Source organism: Bombus terrestris, chromosome 1 (genome assembly GCF_910591885.1).
Source record: "Bombus terrestris chromosome 1, iyBomTerr1.2, whole genome shotgun sequence".
NCBI classification, from domain to species: domain Eukaryota; kingdom Metazoa; phylum Arthropoda; class Insecta; order Hymenoptera; family Apidae; genus Bombus; species Bombus terrestris.
The window spans coordinates 4,569,649-4,585,476 of record NC_063269.1 but is presented as its reverse complement, the minus strand read 5'-3'; the positions used below and the strand labels follow the sequence as shown (position 1 = coordinate 4,585,476).

The 15,828-nt window shown below is 28.3% G+C and overlaps 3 protein-coding genes across 12 annotated transcripts; all 3 read right to left on the bottom strand.

The window, feature by feature from the left end:
* Positions 1 to 312: 312 nt before the first annotated feature.
* LOC100648194 (protein-serine O-palmitoleoyltransferase porcupine) lies at positions 313 to 2,604 on the bottom strand. 3 transcript variants are annotated; one of them, XM_048408111.1, is made up of 8 exons: positions 2,450 to 2,602; positions 2,045 to 2,388; positions 1,768 to 1,960; positions 1,463 to 1,679; positions 1,267 to 1,373; positions 994 to 1,196; positions 650 to 893; positions 523 to 587 (listed from the first exon to the last, which is right to left on the bottom strand). In XM_048408111.1, exons 2-8 carry the CDS (start codon positions 2,265 to 2,267, stop codon positions 575 to 577), a joined length of 1,200 nt encoding a protein of 399 aa, XP_048264068.1. In that variant the 5' UTR covers positions 2,268 to 2,388; positions 2,450 to 2,602; the 3' UTR covers positions 523 to 574. The 3 variants fall into 3 exon arrangements, with proteins under 3 accessions (XP_020718464.1, XP_003393064.1, XP_048264068.1); XM_020862805.2 differs by having other exon boundaries at positions 313 to 893; positions 994 to 1,160; positions 2,450 to 2,604; XM_003393016.4 differs by having other exon boundaries at positions 313 to 893; positions 2,450 to 2,601.
* Positions 2,605 to 2,850: 246 nt separating this feature from the next.
* On the bottom strand, positions 2,851 to 8,080 carry LOC100648891 (protein SON). Of its 4 annotated transcripts, XM_012308151.3 has the most exons (12): positions 7,507 to 8,065; positions 7,094 to 7,417; positions 6,234 to 6,927; positions 5,991 to 6,142; positions 5,354 to 5,499; positions 5,151 to 5,259; positions 4,934 to 5,088; positions 4,749 to 4,859; positions 4,564 to 4,677; positions 3,359 to 3,587; positions 3,171 to 3,286; positions 2,851 to 3,081 (listed from the first exon to the last, which is right to left on the bottom strand). In XM_012308151.3, the coding sequence occupies exons 1-12, from the start codon at positions 7,823 to 7,825 to the stop codon at positions 2,941 to 2,943; spliced, it is 2,610 nt and encodes an 869-aa protein (XP_012163541.2). In that variant the 5' UTR covers positions 7,826 to 8,065; the 3' UTR covers positions 2,851 to 2,940. The 4 variants fall into 4 exon arrangements, 3 of the variants coding, with proteins under 3 accessions (XP_012163541.2, XP_048263965.1, XP_048263972.1); XM_048408008.1 differs by lacking the exons at positions 2,851 to 3,081; positions 3,171 to 3,286 and adding an exon at positions 3,759 to 3,868 and having other exon boundaries at positions 3,358 to 3,587; positions 7,507 to 8,079; XM_048408015.1 differs by lacking the exons at positions 2,851 to 3,081; positions 3,171 to 3,286 and adding an exon at positions 3,759 to 3,821 and having other exon boundaries at positions 3,358 to 3,587; positions 7,507 to 8,075.
* Positions 8,081 to 8,377: 297 nt separating this feature from the next.
* LOC100647488 (death-associated inhibitor of apoptosis 1) lies at positions 8,378 to 15,513 on the bottom strand. 5 transcript variants are annotated; one of them, XM_048408153.1, is made up of 3 exons: positions 15,347 to 15,513; positions 10,125 to 10,906; positions 8,378 to 10,021 (listed from the first exon to the last, which is right to left on the bottom strand). In XM_048408153.1, exons 1-3 carry the CDS (start codon positions 15,375 to 15,377, stop codon positions 9,641 to 9,643), a joined length of 1,194 nt encoding a protein of 397 aa, XP_048264110.1. In that variant the 5' UTR covers positions 15,378 to 15,513; the 3' UTR covers positions 8,378 to 9,640. The 5 variants fall into 5 exon arrangements, with proteins under 5 accessions (XP_048264110.1, XP_003393061.1, XP_003393060.1 ...); XM_003393013.4 differs by having other exon boundaries at positions 10,125 to 10,998; positions 15,347 to 15,510; XM_003393012.4 differs by lacking the exon at positions 15,347 to 15,513 and adding an exon at positions 12,795 to 12,958 and having other exon boundaries at positions 10,125 to 10,998.
* Between the last annotated feature and the right edge of the window lie 315 nt (positions 15,514 to 15,828).

Genomic DNA, 15,828 nt, shown 5'->3' with positions numbered 1-15,828 from the left:
TCATCAGCTTGATAGCATAATATATGTCATTGATGTCTTATTTAACAATACATAAAATTTTTAGCGTTATTTGATATTAATTACATTATTAGTTTGATTCATTACTAATTATTTGATATTATGCTTTATGTACACTTACATTCAAATATACTTTATAGTTGTTATATGATTAATATGACTAAAAATCATGTATTTTACCTATTTTACAACTTTTAGAATTCTTGTGTTTGTCTTATTTATGTTGATAATTCCTATAAAAATCTATTAGATACTTTTTGGCTTATATTGAATATTACAATTATTAAAAAAGAATAACATTTATATTCAAATTTAGTTAAATAATAAGTTATATATGTGATGTATATGAATTACTGATACAAAAAATAATATTAAATGTTCATTATTAGGAATATGTTGAAAAAATAAATATTTATATGCTTACAATTAGTACTATCTGATCAAAAAATATATGCAGTATGTAGCAAATACTACCCAATGGCTAGCAAATCCAAGTTGAGACCATTTTTCAATAGTATGAATGTAACTATATCCTGTTTCTTGTAACTCAGATGTGTCAAACATAAGACCTAAATAAGCTAGATGAAAAATTGATAGTCCAGAAAACATCATGTTTATTAAAAGCACCCACCATGAATTGTGAATGTTATATGCATGTGTACATTTAGTTTTGGTGCACTGCTTTGATGCAACACATGCATCAAAAATATTAGCAAGCATATATCTAAATTGAAATTCTACATAGGTATAAAATCCAAGACTAAGTAAAACTGCTGCTAACTGAAAATTTAACCCGTGTAAAAGGGCACTTGTTAAATACGTCATTGTTACAGCTCCAAACTTTCCCAAATATTTAATGCTGGGACGGAATATATCTGAAAATTTATATAAAGACATATAATATTTTCAAAATTATTAATAATAGAATCTTAAATATGTATGAATTACATGAATAGTTTGGATGTTCATACGTACATGTTTTTAGCCAAAAATGCATTGGTATATTCCAACAAATAACAACATGCACAAGTGAATGTGGTAATTCTATTTTTAATGGTTTCACTACAGTACTTAATGCATATGGAAATCCTCCTAGTAATAATAAACTGGATGCTATATATGAAATAAAGTAATGAGACATTCTGAAAGATAATGCATCTCTATAAGCTAATAACCATCTAAAAATATGAAAGTATATTAAAACTTATCATATTATAATACATAATATATATAATAATATTTACTAACTTCCAAGAAGTTTCTGCAATCACCCATTGTGCCCAACAATTTGAAATAGACAAAAAAAGGAAAGACAAGAATACATACTGAATAGTATATAATACCCACCATTTATCCTGAAATTAGGAAATATTAAATTTTTTAATTTTATTCATAGTAAATATATGACATGCACAACAATAACAATTGACATAACATAACATACTTGATGAGTTGTGTAACGTATTGATATATAATCTTTAAATGATATCCATGGGCCAAAGAGGCAAGTGACACTACAAAACATATATCCCATATAGGCAAAGATATTAGGTAAATCATTTGTATCAGATCGGTCTATCGCTATACTAATCGTTTTCATTGCCATAGTCATTACTACACTCCGTATTTTATGCCATACTATAGATGACATAGTAAATTCACTGAAAAACGTTAAAAATTATAGATGAAAATTGATTACATATACATATATATTTTTGACATATAAAGTAGTTACTGCCTAAACCTTACCAATATGTTATAATAAAAAGTGATGGTAAAAATATGCCCATGTATTTACAATATTTTTTGGGTATATGTAAAGTAATATATGAAATCGTGCAAAGTATTAGTAATGTATATAAACATTCTGCTACATAATGATAAATATTACATATACCAATCAACATTGATAATATATGAAAAGTTCTATGTGATACATGTCCTGCAACATTAGATTAAACATTAATTGTCCAATTTTATATTTTTTTATCATATACGTAGGTACATTTATAAAAATATGTCTTACGAGAATATGCACATAATCTAAATATTATAGTAGAAATAAATAGTGGCAATATATATGATACTGTATCATAAATAGTAGGTCGAAGACAATATTGATATAATTCAAATAACGTTTCTCTTTCCACATTTTCATATTCGTATTCATATTCCACATCTTGTAAATATTCATGCTCCACAAAATCAACTTCATCGTCGTAAAAAATTGGAACCTCTACATCGTCCATTACAAGAGAAATGAAATTGCCGGTGTTTCACTATTATAGCAATTTGAATGTCAATCGTGATGCCATTTCATTTATTCTAATTAAGTGATAATTATAATCTTTTTGGGGATGATTGTAATATCTATAAAAATGAAAAAATAAAATATTAAGTTAAACATTATTAAGAACTTTAAAATTTATACCTGATGTCAACAATAACCTATTCAGTATCATTTCTACGCTCTGATATAGTTTTCTTTTTATTTAATAATTATTAGACGAATTCTTATATAAAAACTCAATTCATTTATATGACAAAAATCAATTTATTAAATACAAAGATAATTGAATATTCAGTATCAAAAAGGTAAGATACGAAATACTTAGGTACATAAATTTATGATATAATAGTAAGTATCCCTATGTCTTCATTTCATTTATTAACAAATATGTAAATAAAAAAATCCTTATAATATGATATATATATTTTATTTGTTTCATTTACATCATATTCATTAATGATTATGTTTAAAATAATAATTAGTACTAAATATTTAAATATTCAATAGTAAAAATGAAATGTGTTGAAATGTTGAAGATTATATACAGTAAAAAGAATGAACTAACTTATACTTTCAAATTTACAATTTTTATACATTGTTACTTATATTTTAATAAAATTATTGATCTACTTTCAAGATTTTGTAATAGATATAGAATTAGGCTCAGGTAACAATCCTAATGTTTGTAAACAAATCTGTGCTGCTTCTGCCTTAGCTTGTTTCTTGTTTGGACTTGCAACACTTGGTTTGTATTCAATTCCATTTACTTTTACCTAAGATATAGTATTAAATATATATATACATACATAATTTAGAAACAAAAAAAGACACACAAGTATAATTAGCACAAAATTACACATACTTTAAACAGGAAATTTTTCCTATGATCTGGTCCACATTCAAAACATAATTCATAAACTGGTGCACCAAGTTTTCGTTTTGAACAATATTCGCCTAATAATGATACTGGATGTTTACCTGCAATATATAAATTTAAAATTATTTGTTATACCAAATTGCTACAATATGTAAATTTTCACTAGAATATACCTTCTAAAGTTTTGATTGCTGGTACTAGTGGTTTGGTTGTTTTCCCTATTTTTTGTCCAATGTCTTGCTCAGAAACAAGTCCTCGTTTATCCAATTTTACTTCAAGCTGCAAGGGCTCAAGAGTACCTTCTTTATTTTTTCCCAAACCCTCCCCTGGTCGCCAACCCATCTTCTGTAGTAAAGCCATACCCATCCCACCCGAAACAGGCTGTGCTGATACTAATTGGTCCTAAATAGTTTTTTAAATTAAAATATAATGAATTTCACAATGTTAATGAAATTAAAAGTTAAAAATGAGAGAAACATATAATCAAAATTAATAAAATAATTTAGTTATTCTATATGCAATTAATATTTTTTTGTAACATTATTCTAATATTTTTGGGGTGAAAATACTTACCAAAAAAATCAAAATTTGTCATCACGCCGCTGAAGTTGTTTCTTCTCTGATGTAGCTATGTGCCTGTAACAAACCCTCAGGTGGATGCAGACTAATGCTAAATATCCCAGCTTTATAAACAAAAGATACAGTAACTCCAGATGAAATCCTGTGATAGGAAGCTGATGATAATTAGCAATAATCTAACAAGAGCCCATTATATAAAAGAATTTCATGTAATCAATATTTCTATACACTTATCTTTGTTTTAAGTACACCTACAATTTATTTTCTTAAATACTAAATGTAAAGTATAATTATATTAATTATATAGTCTAATCATACAACACAAAAATCTATAAAATAATGGCGCTCCTGTGTCCATGCAGGCACAGAATCTACTTCTACGTAAGAAATAGTCTGTGCCTACATTACAGTTCTTATCAGATCTGCTATATATCAGAATATAGCATTGATCTTGATAGAGACTGTACCTGAAAACTTGTTACAGGCAATATCAGTATCAGGTAATGCATTGTTAAAAAAAAAGAAAGAAAAGAAAAAAAAAGATATGGAACGAAAAAAAATGAAATTGTATTATGTACATATATATAACACAACAGTGTCAATATATGTCTTAATGTTCATATTTATCATCTTATTAGTACTATAAATTATAAATTAGGTTACAAATATGTATTTAGTTAGATTATTCCTACCAGAATTGCTTAAAATAGTTTTCCATAGTATATATATATATACTATGGATATATATATATATATAGAACAACAAATAACAAGATAAATTATCTAGTAATAGTGTTACCTTACGAGCCCAGGCTTGATAACCTGAAGTAAGCTCTGCAGGTGAAAGTACTTTGGCTCCTGTACTCCCAGTAAATTGACCTGGCATTTGTTTACTCTCAGCCCATGTTTTCATCTATATAATACACAAATAACAAATATATGAAAATATTAAAACATTTGTTAAGTAATTACATACAACAATACCTCATTTTGTGCTCTATACATTTCATTTTGAGCACATACATCATTTGGATTTTCTCTTAATTTTCTCATTGCTGCTAATCTTTGAGATACTATTGAACCAATATCTATTGGCTGAAAATATAATGTACATATAAATGCAAGTATATATGTAAAACAATTAAATAATAATTATCTATTTTCTATACCTCTGCTGCTATCGAGTGAGAAAAAACTGCCGATTGCACTGGATATATAGATGTAGTTGAAGGTGTTATAGGAAAAGATTCAGTTGGGACAGTAGCTGGCATAAATTGTTTTTTCGTTTCTGGCTTCTTTGGGGTGACTGGTATCCATTCATTTTCTGCAATAAACAAGAAGTTTTGAATGATAAAATCATTTTGATTATAATAACAAAAACATTACCACTTTTTCTATGATGTTGTCCACTTGATACAGGAAATTGTAAACGTAATTGATTTGATGATTCTATTGTTTTTTCTTGGAATGTTTTGGTTGGTAATTGCTTTGCATCCTAAAACGTAATAATTATAAATAATTTATTAACATAATACATATATATATACAGACGCTATATGTATTTAAAAATATATATATATTAAACTTACCTTAATATTCATGATAATAGAACTAGGTCGACCCTTTAGTAAAAAAGGATGATGAAAACCTTTTTCAGATTCACTTCCATCTTCTTCTGAAGAGATACTTGAAAGTTCTCCTAATGCCTCAGATTTTGATAATGATTTGCAGAAATCTCAAATAAAAAAATAATTATTATTGTAGTGGAACATCAGCTAAGGGAAAATTCGAGCCACGCTGTTGTTTTGCCTCGGAGTACCAATATCGTTAGGATATATATAATGTAATAATAAACCAATTCCGGGCAAAATAATGTCACCGCTACGTGTAAACGTCTAACAAAGGAGAATGGAAATTTATCGGTACCCCCTCGACCAGTATAAATAAACGAACACGATCATAAGGTGACCAGTTTTTCAGTTTTAGTCTCGAGCGATTTTATTACCGATTACCGGTCTTAGCGTACATTCTCTTAACCACCGGTATCGAACAATCTATGGTTGATTCTGTATTAATTATTTTAAAATATATTTGACGATTTCAACATCTAGTAATCTCGTCATTGAACTATCATATGACCCACTATTCTCATTATAAAAGAAAATTATTAGAAAATAAAATTACTAAAGATTATTAAAAAATAATTATTTTTATCAAAGTATATACCTGTGAGTTCATCCACCGTTTTCCCTCCAGCTTGTATTGCAGCAATAGCTTTATCTTGTTGTACCAATGGTAATGTACCTTGTTTAATCATGTTTATTGCATTTCTTCTTGCTATTTCTAACAATTTCTTTTTATCAATTTCAATCCGTTCCCTTACAAGATATGGAAATTAATGAATTATACATGTAACTGTAAATTTGTATATATTGACATATACATATAGTTATAACGAATAATACTAACTTTCGTTCTCTACTTCTACTTCGTCCTCGTACATATTTATCTCTGCTTCTATCATCACTGCGGCTTCTATGTCTTCGTCGCTCTCTACATTTCAAAAATTCTCGTTGATCACTATTTCGACTTTTGTTGTATCTATCTCTACTTTTATCTCTTCGTTTATCCCTTTCTCTGCTTTTACTTCTACGTAAACTCACACGTGTACGAGATTCAGATCTTCTTCTCTCTTGAGAATGGCAATTATGAGCGTGCTTGCTATCTTTGTTTATTGTAATTTTGCTGTTATAATTATACGCTTTTTCTTTGTATTCATTATCCATATACAATTTTGATTTTTCTATTCCTTCTGATCTTTTATCCACATCTCCTAATCTTTTCTTTTCTTTCTCCCTCAAAATTAATCTTAAATCATTTCTTGCTGTTACTTCTCCTTTTACAGGACTCAATGGGACTCTGTTTTCTACCTTTTCTAAAGTTGGACTCAAAGTTGATGATCTAAATGAAGTACAACGAATTGGACTGGGACTTAATGTTGGAGTTCTATTATCTGTACTACTATCAGATAATTCACCATCTTCCATTCGAGCTGCCTTTTCCTTTTCCTTATTTTCTATTTCTCTAACTGTATCATTGTAAACTATACTATTTTTAAGATCTTTTATCAATATTTTCCCTTGATGCCCTTGCTTTGGTTTTTCTGTGTATAGAAAAAGATATTACAGTAGCAATATATATCAATATGTATAATGATTTTTTATTTAAACTAAGATTTAATGAAAAAAAATGTATATAAATAATATCAAAATATGATCAATCAATCAAAAATATATTTCAAAAACATTTTTAACATAAATGGTACAAACCAAGAACTTTAGATATTAATTGTTCTTCAGGATCATCTTCAATTTTTTTTGAAATAGGTGGCAATTGAGGACTATCGGGTTCCTTTGTAAACACATTTTCTAATTTTGGATTTTTTTTAATTATTAATTTCTCCAAACTTTCTGATCCATCTACATCTTCTTTTCCTAGTCCATTATCTTTATTATAACCTTTCTTTTTCATATCGTTGCATATATCAAGTTTTGATATTTTACTTTTGGGTTCATCTGAATCTGACGACTTACTTGAATCATCTTCATGTCTCCGTTTTGTTTTCTTTCTATGCTTTCTTTTCTTTTTAATATCTATTTGTTATAAAAACAAATAATGTTTAATCGTAAATAATATATACACTTACCTATTTCTCTATTTATTAATAATATTTTGATATTACTTTCAAGATCACTGTTACTCTCAGAAGAATTACGCTTTGACTTTTTTTTATGTTTTTTATCTTTGTGCTTATGTTTCCTCTTAGTTTTTTTTTTCTTGACCTGAAATTTAATAGGTTTCTCAATTTTAACACTTGCATTTGGAACTTGCTGATCAGTATTTTCTGATGATACTATTTCTTCTTCAGCATCAAATGTGCTAAACAACTCTGTTAGAATTTCATTTGAAGATTTTTCTGGCAGTCCGGGCTCCGGCTTAATTTTTATTCTATCAACACCGACAGTTGTAATTAAATTTGCAATATCAAACAGATCTCCCATTGCTGATATCAATTCATTGTAATGAATTACAAAGAACACAAATATTTAAATCTGTATTGATTTAAGATATTAGCATCCATCACATTCTATCATTTCATTTATATCATACTATCGCATTGAACCATTAGTCGCCATTTTAACAATCACAGCGACATCTAAATATCTAAAACTATGTAGAAAGAAAACATTTTATGTATCTTCCATAAATAAATAGAGATACATTATCCTAAGAGTAATATAATTATTTTATTTTTCATTCAAATTATAGCTGTATGTTCCATCCTATATCGGTTAGATTTTTTTACACCTTAAAATCTTTGTATGATTTATCATATATTTATACTTTAATTTGAAAAATAAAAAATATCATAATATATACATATGTATATGAGAACGTTAGATAGAAATGAACGTATCAGAGTGTGTATAACAAAAAGACTACACATACAATATTAGATGCTCTAAATTAGAATTTAATAGAAATTATTTTTCTACTAATGATAAGGCTACAATATGTATGCTTTTAAAGGTCATTTAAAGGATAATAATAAAGATGTTGTACTTTTTTATTATACATGGTCATTAAAAAAGTTATATTTCTAATATACATACATACTTTAATGAAATTTGTATCCTATTTTCGACATATTACAAAAACGCTTTTAGGATTTTGATGATTTTTACAGAACATGTAAATGTATATGTAACAATGTGTTAAAGAAACAAACAAAATAGATACGACAATTCATTTAACATATGTATAAAAAAAGGTGCAATAAATAGAAAATTAATAATGTTGACGTGTAAATTTTGAATATACAAAATTTTAGAATATCTTAGAATATTACATAAAATTTAGCAATTTTACCCAATATTCAACTTCACATGGAATAAATTTGCTTGAATAAATAACAGTAATAATAATTTAAAAATTTGGAAATGTTAATAAACGTGTTTGTACTTTTCATTCGTAGTTGTATTTTTAAATACCGAAATTGTTTTTTACATACGCTAATTTTTATTGTATTATTTTAGGTTCACATAAATTATTTACTTTATTTAACGCATGAAGTAGAAATTGCAATGGAAATGAATGGAACAATTGTAGATAAAGATCTGTTACATACAGGAAATATATTTGTAATAATTCCACACTTTGCACTTTACTTTTAACTGTCTTCAAAAAATTAATATTTAACTACAGAAATTTAATAAAAATGCAAGATTGTAATGCATTTCATATTCTATTTTTATATTTTCTAATCCTTTAATCCCCTATACCAAATACTTACAGTTGCTATAATAAGTGATAAATATTTTTTAATCGTAATACATGTTAAAAATGAATTTCTATATACATTGATGTGAAGAATTGAGAAAGTCTAACGTACACTCATGACGACTTGGCTTCTGCTTTTTTCGCTTTATTGCTCTCGAAACCGGCGCATTTTTTCGTTACAATTTGATTTCTTTTGTTTTTTCGAGTTGTATAGAAGCATTTCGAGAAGGCGAAATTATTCATTATCAGGATGTATACAAATGCTATAGAGCTGCGCTGGCTCGGTTAGCTGGGGCTTGGATTCGTAACCGAGAGATCCATAGGTTCGAATCCGAGTCCCAGTCGATTGTCAACTAACACACCTGCAACTCGATTTATTCTTAGTTGTATTATGCTAATTTTAATGCTGTTCCTGGTGGTTCGAAAAAACACTTAAAAGTAAAATTCGAAGGACAGAATTACCATAAATATATCATCCATGTATGCAATGTATTTTTATCTATAATTGTAGTAATACTATGAATATGTATGGAATACTATGGGATGAAAGCTCGTACAGTCATCGTAACAGGTTCTCTACATACTGCACAAGTTGTCATGCCAGGGGCACATTTTACACAAGCAACCATATGTCCACATGGTAAAAATACCACTCCTAATTCTCCGTTATAACAGATTTTGCACATTCTTGCATCATCAGTAGGTTTGGTATTTTGTGTTTTTATATTTGATGGATTTTCTGTTGGCTCGGATTCAAGACTTCTTTTTATGGGTTCTGTATTGCTTGCAATACCCCAAATATCATTATTTTGAGAACTTGATCCTGGATTGCTTTCTGTCTCTTCTTTTCTTTCTACTTCTACACTTGTAGGTTGTACTTTCTTAATAAAACTGGGTAGATTCATCTGCATTGTTTCCTGCAATAAATACAATATCCATAAATATGTAATGCAGTTATTAATTACTTATTATGCACATGGCATAAAATATGCAATTAAGGATATAGATTTGTGTACTTACTTCTTTAGAAGGTGGAGATACATGCTGGCCTGTTATTTTACTAATATAATCTTGCCCTTGCACCATTAATAAATAACAGCATTTAGAAAACCACTTTGCGTGTTGTTCCCAAGGATCATCTTCTGGTTCCCAATCTTTTAAACCACCTCCACAGTGGTAACACAGGGTTTGGTCACCTTTCCCAGTATAAAAAAAGCCTGCATCGGCTAATTGTTCTTTTGTTTGTGGCATAGATTTAGGCCATGTTACAAATGTGTGTAACCTAGCATCATAACTAGCATATTCTGGATGTACTGGTCCCTTAGTTCTTCCCAGACCTAAACAGCCAAGTTTAGCTGTGCTTGCTAGTTGTAATTCCATTGAAAAATTATGGTCATCGGGACCAGATGTAGGTCGATATTCTAAACCATAAGGACTACATACATCTCTACTTCTTGGTCTTGGTGGTGTCACCGTATCAGGATCTACTCCAATGGGTACATTACCACAGTTCAGTTTACGAATAAATCTACACCTTGCAGACCATCTCTGATGATCGACCATGGGTATATCACCTTCTACCCATTTACATATCTCAACTTGACATTCAAAACATTTTACTTTGTCACTTTCACCAGTATAATAAAATCCTGCAGCTGCAAGCTTTTCAGGTTCAATGTATGTTACAGGCCAATTTTCAAAACTCTGAAGTCTTGCTGCTTCAAAATGGTAATCAACATTATCTGCTTCATCATGACATGTATCAGGTGTTACAGAAACTGATGGTGTTAAATGTGCATTTCCTGAAGATTTCAAGTTTGTATCATTTCCCAAGTCTCTGTGTTTAATTATGCTAATCATTTTATTTGAATTATTGTTAAAAATGTCTTCAAACCTATTAAAAAAATTGCAATTGTTATATAAAATATTAATTGTAAATAAACTTTTATTAAAATATTATTGACCTGCAATTATTTTTTCTACTCTAAGTATCTTTCATAGCATAACTTTCATTTTATTAATAAAAATAAGTAAAGTTAACTTGCAATTATATATAATAAAATTGTGCAACATATGGAATATGCATATTTAAATATATACTGCGTTGAATATACGATCGTATTATACATTTATGGAACATACCACCCGCATTTGATAAGAAAGAGGGAAGGGGAAAGAACTTTAAACTTGTTAGATGATTACAATGCCGTTATGATTCGTGAATGACGGAGTATCATGGACTTTTCTCAGTACATAACGTTGAAATGACGCAGCCTACGTATCGCACACAAACGAAAACTTCCGAGAACTCTCTCTCTCTCTCTCTCTCTCTCTCTCTCTCTCTCTCTCTCTCATTCTCGATTCTTAGAGTTTACACAGGCTCATGCTCTGTTCACCGCCCTGTGCAACGTTGCCGCTTGTATGGCCCGTATTTCAACTTCTCTTGTTGCATTACACCACTGTATGCTCATGAGAATGAAATGCATCGACAAGGGCGTAGCAACTGACATTTTACATTATTTAATGCTATAATTTGATGTTATAAAATCTTACTAAATTTATTGGTCAACTACAAACACCTAAACACTTCATGCTACTTTTCATTTTAAAGTTTTTATATAAATCTGAAAATATGTAATAAATACTATATATATATATATAATATATTTTAATATTTAACGTACAAAGATCATTTATTAAATCTTAGTTAAGGAAAATGAAGAACCTTCCACAAATGACGTTATAAGATTTTGACTTTTAATCTAATAATAATGTTGTGATACTATTAGGAAAAATTGTAATTTATACAAATCACTAAACCGGTTTGTTAAATTGTATACTAGAAATCTGTAATGGACTTTTTCCTCTTCTTTTCAGAACGCATACTTTTCTAATGTTCCTGTTTAAAAGAAACGTAGTACCGATGCTGATGTCGAAAAATTTTACAATGACTGAAACATGTCTATACGATATAAAATACATATACACATAATAAAAAATGATACAGTTTTTAACAATTTATCTAACTTTGAAATAAACTTCTTCAAACAGTATATATTTTTTAATGTTCATATTTCTCTCATGAAAGATTAATAAAATTTGATATAATTAAAATCAGAAAAAGGTAATTAATCGATTAATTAACTTATATTCCGTCTCTAAAGTAAGGAATATATTTCAACAATACGTAAACAAGAAAGAGAGAAATATACAATATATACATCGCGGAATTAAATCTTAAAGTTACACTGAACTTTCACATCTGTTTCATTTTATAACATTTGGCAACAGCGTAATCAAGAGTAGGAAAGGGAGAAGTGGGAGAACACAACGGAAGTTGGTATGCAAGAAAGATAGCCTCAACCAAACATAACTCATTATCTTCTTACAGCAAAAGTTAAAAATTATTTTTTCAAAATTAGAGTGATTGTACAAATTATTATATATTTATGCTATTTAGAGCACATTTTGATATTTGAAATGTTTAATCGAAAGATACAATTTCTGTATAATTTCTGTAAATTCCATAAATTTGTGTAAATTATAAACAATTTGAGCCCATGAAATTATTTCACTAACATGTTTCATATTTTCACTAACAAATAAAGAAACGTTTTCAGTTAATTTTTCTCGAAAAATGTTATATCTATACGATTGGTAAAACAAAAATGCATTACACATATAACATACCAATATCAGACGCCCTGACTTCGACAAGTCGCCAAATGTTCGAAAAACACTATTATTAACGTTATTATACAAAACTCGTCCACTCACTCATACCTTTTGCGTGCCTGACACTGAACGTGGCAAAACTCCTGTTTCTACCTCCTACCTACCCTACCCGACCACATCCCACGATCCCACTCAAGCAACAAATTATCGATGTTGCGCATGCGCGTGCAGACCACGCAAAGAATCTACCTATGCCTAAAGCGGACAACACATTTGCCATTAGTCATTTAGCGCAAAATTTAAATGGAGATTCGAATCTCATCTTTCTATTATTATTAATTTCCTAGCAGAAGTTTATATATATGATTATAGTCGTATTTCGTAACATACTTAACGTATCTATCTAACTTCAGTTCAGTTATTTTTTCAGTCTACTCAATTTTAAGTTTAAGTAAGGTTAAAGATAATTACGCTTTCATAAACATTGATAATAATAATTAATTCATAAACATTATCTTCCACCTGAAAATATAATGCTTCTATCTAGAGGAATTAGAAAGAGTACATACATATATGTATCATTCGTGCAGCGTTTTCGCGGAAACTTACATCGCACAGCGTAGAAATACGAAGTACGATTAATGAAATATTTCACACGAGCATAAAATTTTCTTCTTAAATTCTATGCGTTCGAAGATCCAGAGATGTATCGCGTTTCTTTTATTTGCGAAAAAATGTAATTCCTTAGAGAAGATATCATTTCTCCTCCCATTAATTCATAAATTCACGTACACCTAAGTACAACTTTTGGACTCTGTATTTTATCTTTTTCTTTTTCGTAAGTATTTCTGTATAACTTAGGATTCCGGTGCTATCGCTCATGTGCATGCCAGTGAGATTGTTATTTAGGATTACGATGTAGCGGGTCTTTATTGTGGGCTAAAGAAATGTCACTACTGATAATCACAGATGATAAATATTTGAATTAATTTTGAAGCAATTTAAAGTTTTTTAATAATACGAAAATGCAAATTGTTTCGAGTATAATTAGGATATAATTTCAAAGCTATCATAACTTCTAAATGTAATACAATCTTATTTCATTTGTTTGATCAAATACCACTCAAACATATATACTTGAGAAATGTATCATTCTGTTTTCCTTCGAGTTGAGACAATGAGTCAGTTTTTATGACCCTAAAATAATCCTATGACTAGCGTATTCCTATGTAATAATCCTATGACTTTAACAATCACAATCGATAGAACGGATATGAAGAGGCGAACCTGAAAATGCGACCTGAAATAAGATCTGGAAAACAATAACATCCAAGAAAATAATTTGGGTCTATATCGCATATCAAATAATTAAAGGGTACTTAATCGTGTATACTCTTTATAAAGCCTGTAGTTTTCTACTCCAGACATCTTTCAATATCTTATTTTCTATATGACGGTATTCAATTTTTCCATGTGATAGTTTTCATTTTTAACATCACATTGCACATTTTACGCAATTCTTCCAATCATCATCTGCTATCACTACGTTGCATCCAATGAAATCTCGAATATCTTACTATATATAATTTCACATTTACATTTATTTTTATTTTTTTTAATTTCGTTGTTTGTATGAATGAATTGACTATATTTCCAACAAACAATCTAATCTTAATATTCCAACTATTCAATAGGTCTAATATCGAAAGTCAAGCGATATAATCAATTCTAAACAATCAAGCAAGAATTCTTCCGAGAACAATTAGTCAATTTCTCTGTCTATTGATAAACACAAGTCGAGCTTTATATTCAAAGAATGGAATTGTAATCTAAAGCTATCTTTCGATAAGGAATCAAATACCTGTAAATCGAATCTCAATATTCTCCACCATGATCCAATTTTGCAATATAATGTAAGAAGACAATATATGTACATACATACTATATTTTTAATGCAATTTTTTATTTATTATATCTTTCATACTTTTATCATTAAAATAAATATGTATTAGTAAACATACTAATATAATCTTTTAAGTAAAAGAATATATATATATCTAAAAAATATAATGAAGAGGTTTCAAACGTTAAATGTAAATATATGATCAAATGTTTTAATATCGAATGTTGTTAGGAAACAACAATGAAGTTTTTCCTTAAGCCCTGTAGTTTCCACTCAACTTGATTTAATTAAAGTATAATAATAATAATGAAGGTCGTAGAGAAAGCACCAACCAATCTACTACGTTTTCTTTGTATGTATGTTTTTAGTTGCATATTAATCCAGTGCGAAAATTTCTTGGAAATATTTCTTAAAATGACAATTTGATAAAATCAATACATATGTATATATATATCTATTTTTTTAATATCGTCAAATTTAAACTTTTTTTTATTTACGTTTCAGCATTTCTGACTTTTACAGAATTGTATATAAAAAATTTTTTTCTCTGGTATTTTTAGCATTTTTATATATACTACAAATTTAATGTTTTTTGAAATATAATATTATCTGTTATAGAATTATTATAACAAAATATGTTAAAGATATTATTTTATATACGTACTTGGCATCCGGAAATACACAGTTAATAACATCAGTTTTACAATAACAACTAGTGATGTATCAGTGACAAGGACTATTTATATTACTAAATAATCTAAGATAACTTATCTCATTTTTAAATTACATTGAAAATGTACTGATTAATGTTATTTTCTAAAAACGAGATATTGTATTTGTAATGTGTAAATAATACATTGATATAAAATTAATATAAAATGATAAATATATCACTATACATTTTTTATTATCGCAACTGGAAAATTTGATATATTATATATAATGTAATATTTACCCTCTCAATCAAAAATGTTGTATGATTAGAATAGACGTTATAAAATTATATGATAATGTTCTATTCAGGAATATTACAAGCCGAACCTGAAGGAGTCATATACCGAAGGTATTAATTAAAAAGTACCCACACATCCCTCTATAAACATTTCAGATTATTAGTCGAATTCTTACTATGGACATTTTTCCACA

What these genes read in the sequence shown, in the direction of transcription:
- LOC100648891 (XM_012308151.3), bottom strand. Translation starts at nt 7,825, where the DNA reads ATGGGAGATCTGTTTGATATTGCAAATTTAATTACAACTGTCGGTGTT. An exon ending in GAGTAACAGTGATCTTGAAA is followed by an intron (nt 7,418 to 7,506) that starts GTAATATCAAAA and finishes TATAACAAATAG; the next exon opens with ATATTAAAAAGAAAAGAAAG. An exon ending in ACAACATCATAGAAAAAGTG is followed by an intron (nt 5,089 to 5,150) that starts GTAATGTTTTTG and finishes TGTTTATTGCAG; the next exon opens with AAAATGAATGGATACCAGTC.
- LOC100647488 (XM_003393013.4), bottom strand. Translation starts at nt 10,964, where the DNA reads ATGATTAGCATAATTAAACACAGAGACTTGGGAAATGATACAAACTTG. An exon ending in TATCTCCACCTTCTAAAGAA is followed by an intron (nt 10,022 to 10,124) that starts GTAAGTACACAA and finishes TATTTATTGCAG; the next exon opens with GAAACAATGCAGATGAATCT.
- LOC100648194 (XM_003393016.4), bottom strand. Translation starts at nt 2,267, where the DNA reads ATGGACGATGTAGAGGTTCCAATTTTTTACGACGATGAAGTTGATTTT. An exon ending in TACGTTACACAACTCATCAA is followed by an intron (nt 1,374 to 1,462) that starts GTATGTTATGTT and finishes TCCTAATTTCAG; the next exon opens with GATAAATGGTGGGTATTATA. An exon ending in GCATTTTTGGCTAAAAACAT is followed by an intron (nt 894 to 993) that starts GTACGTATGAAC and finishes ATAAATTTTCAG; the next exon opens with ATATATTCCGTCCCAGCATT.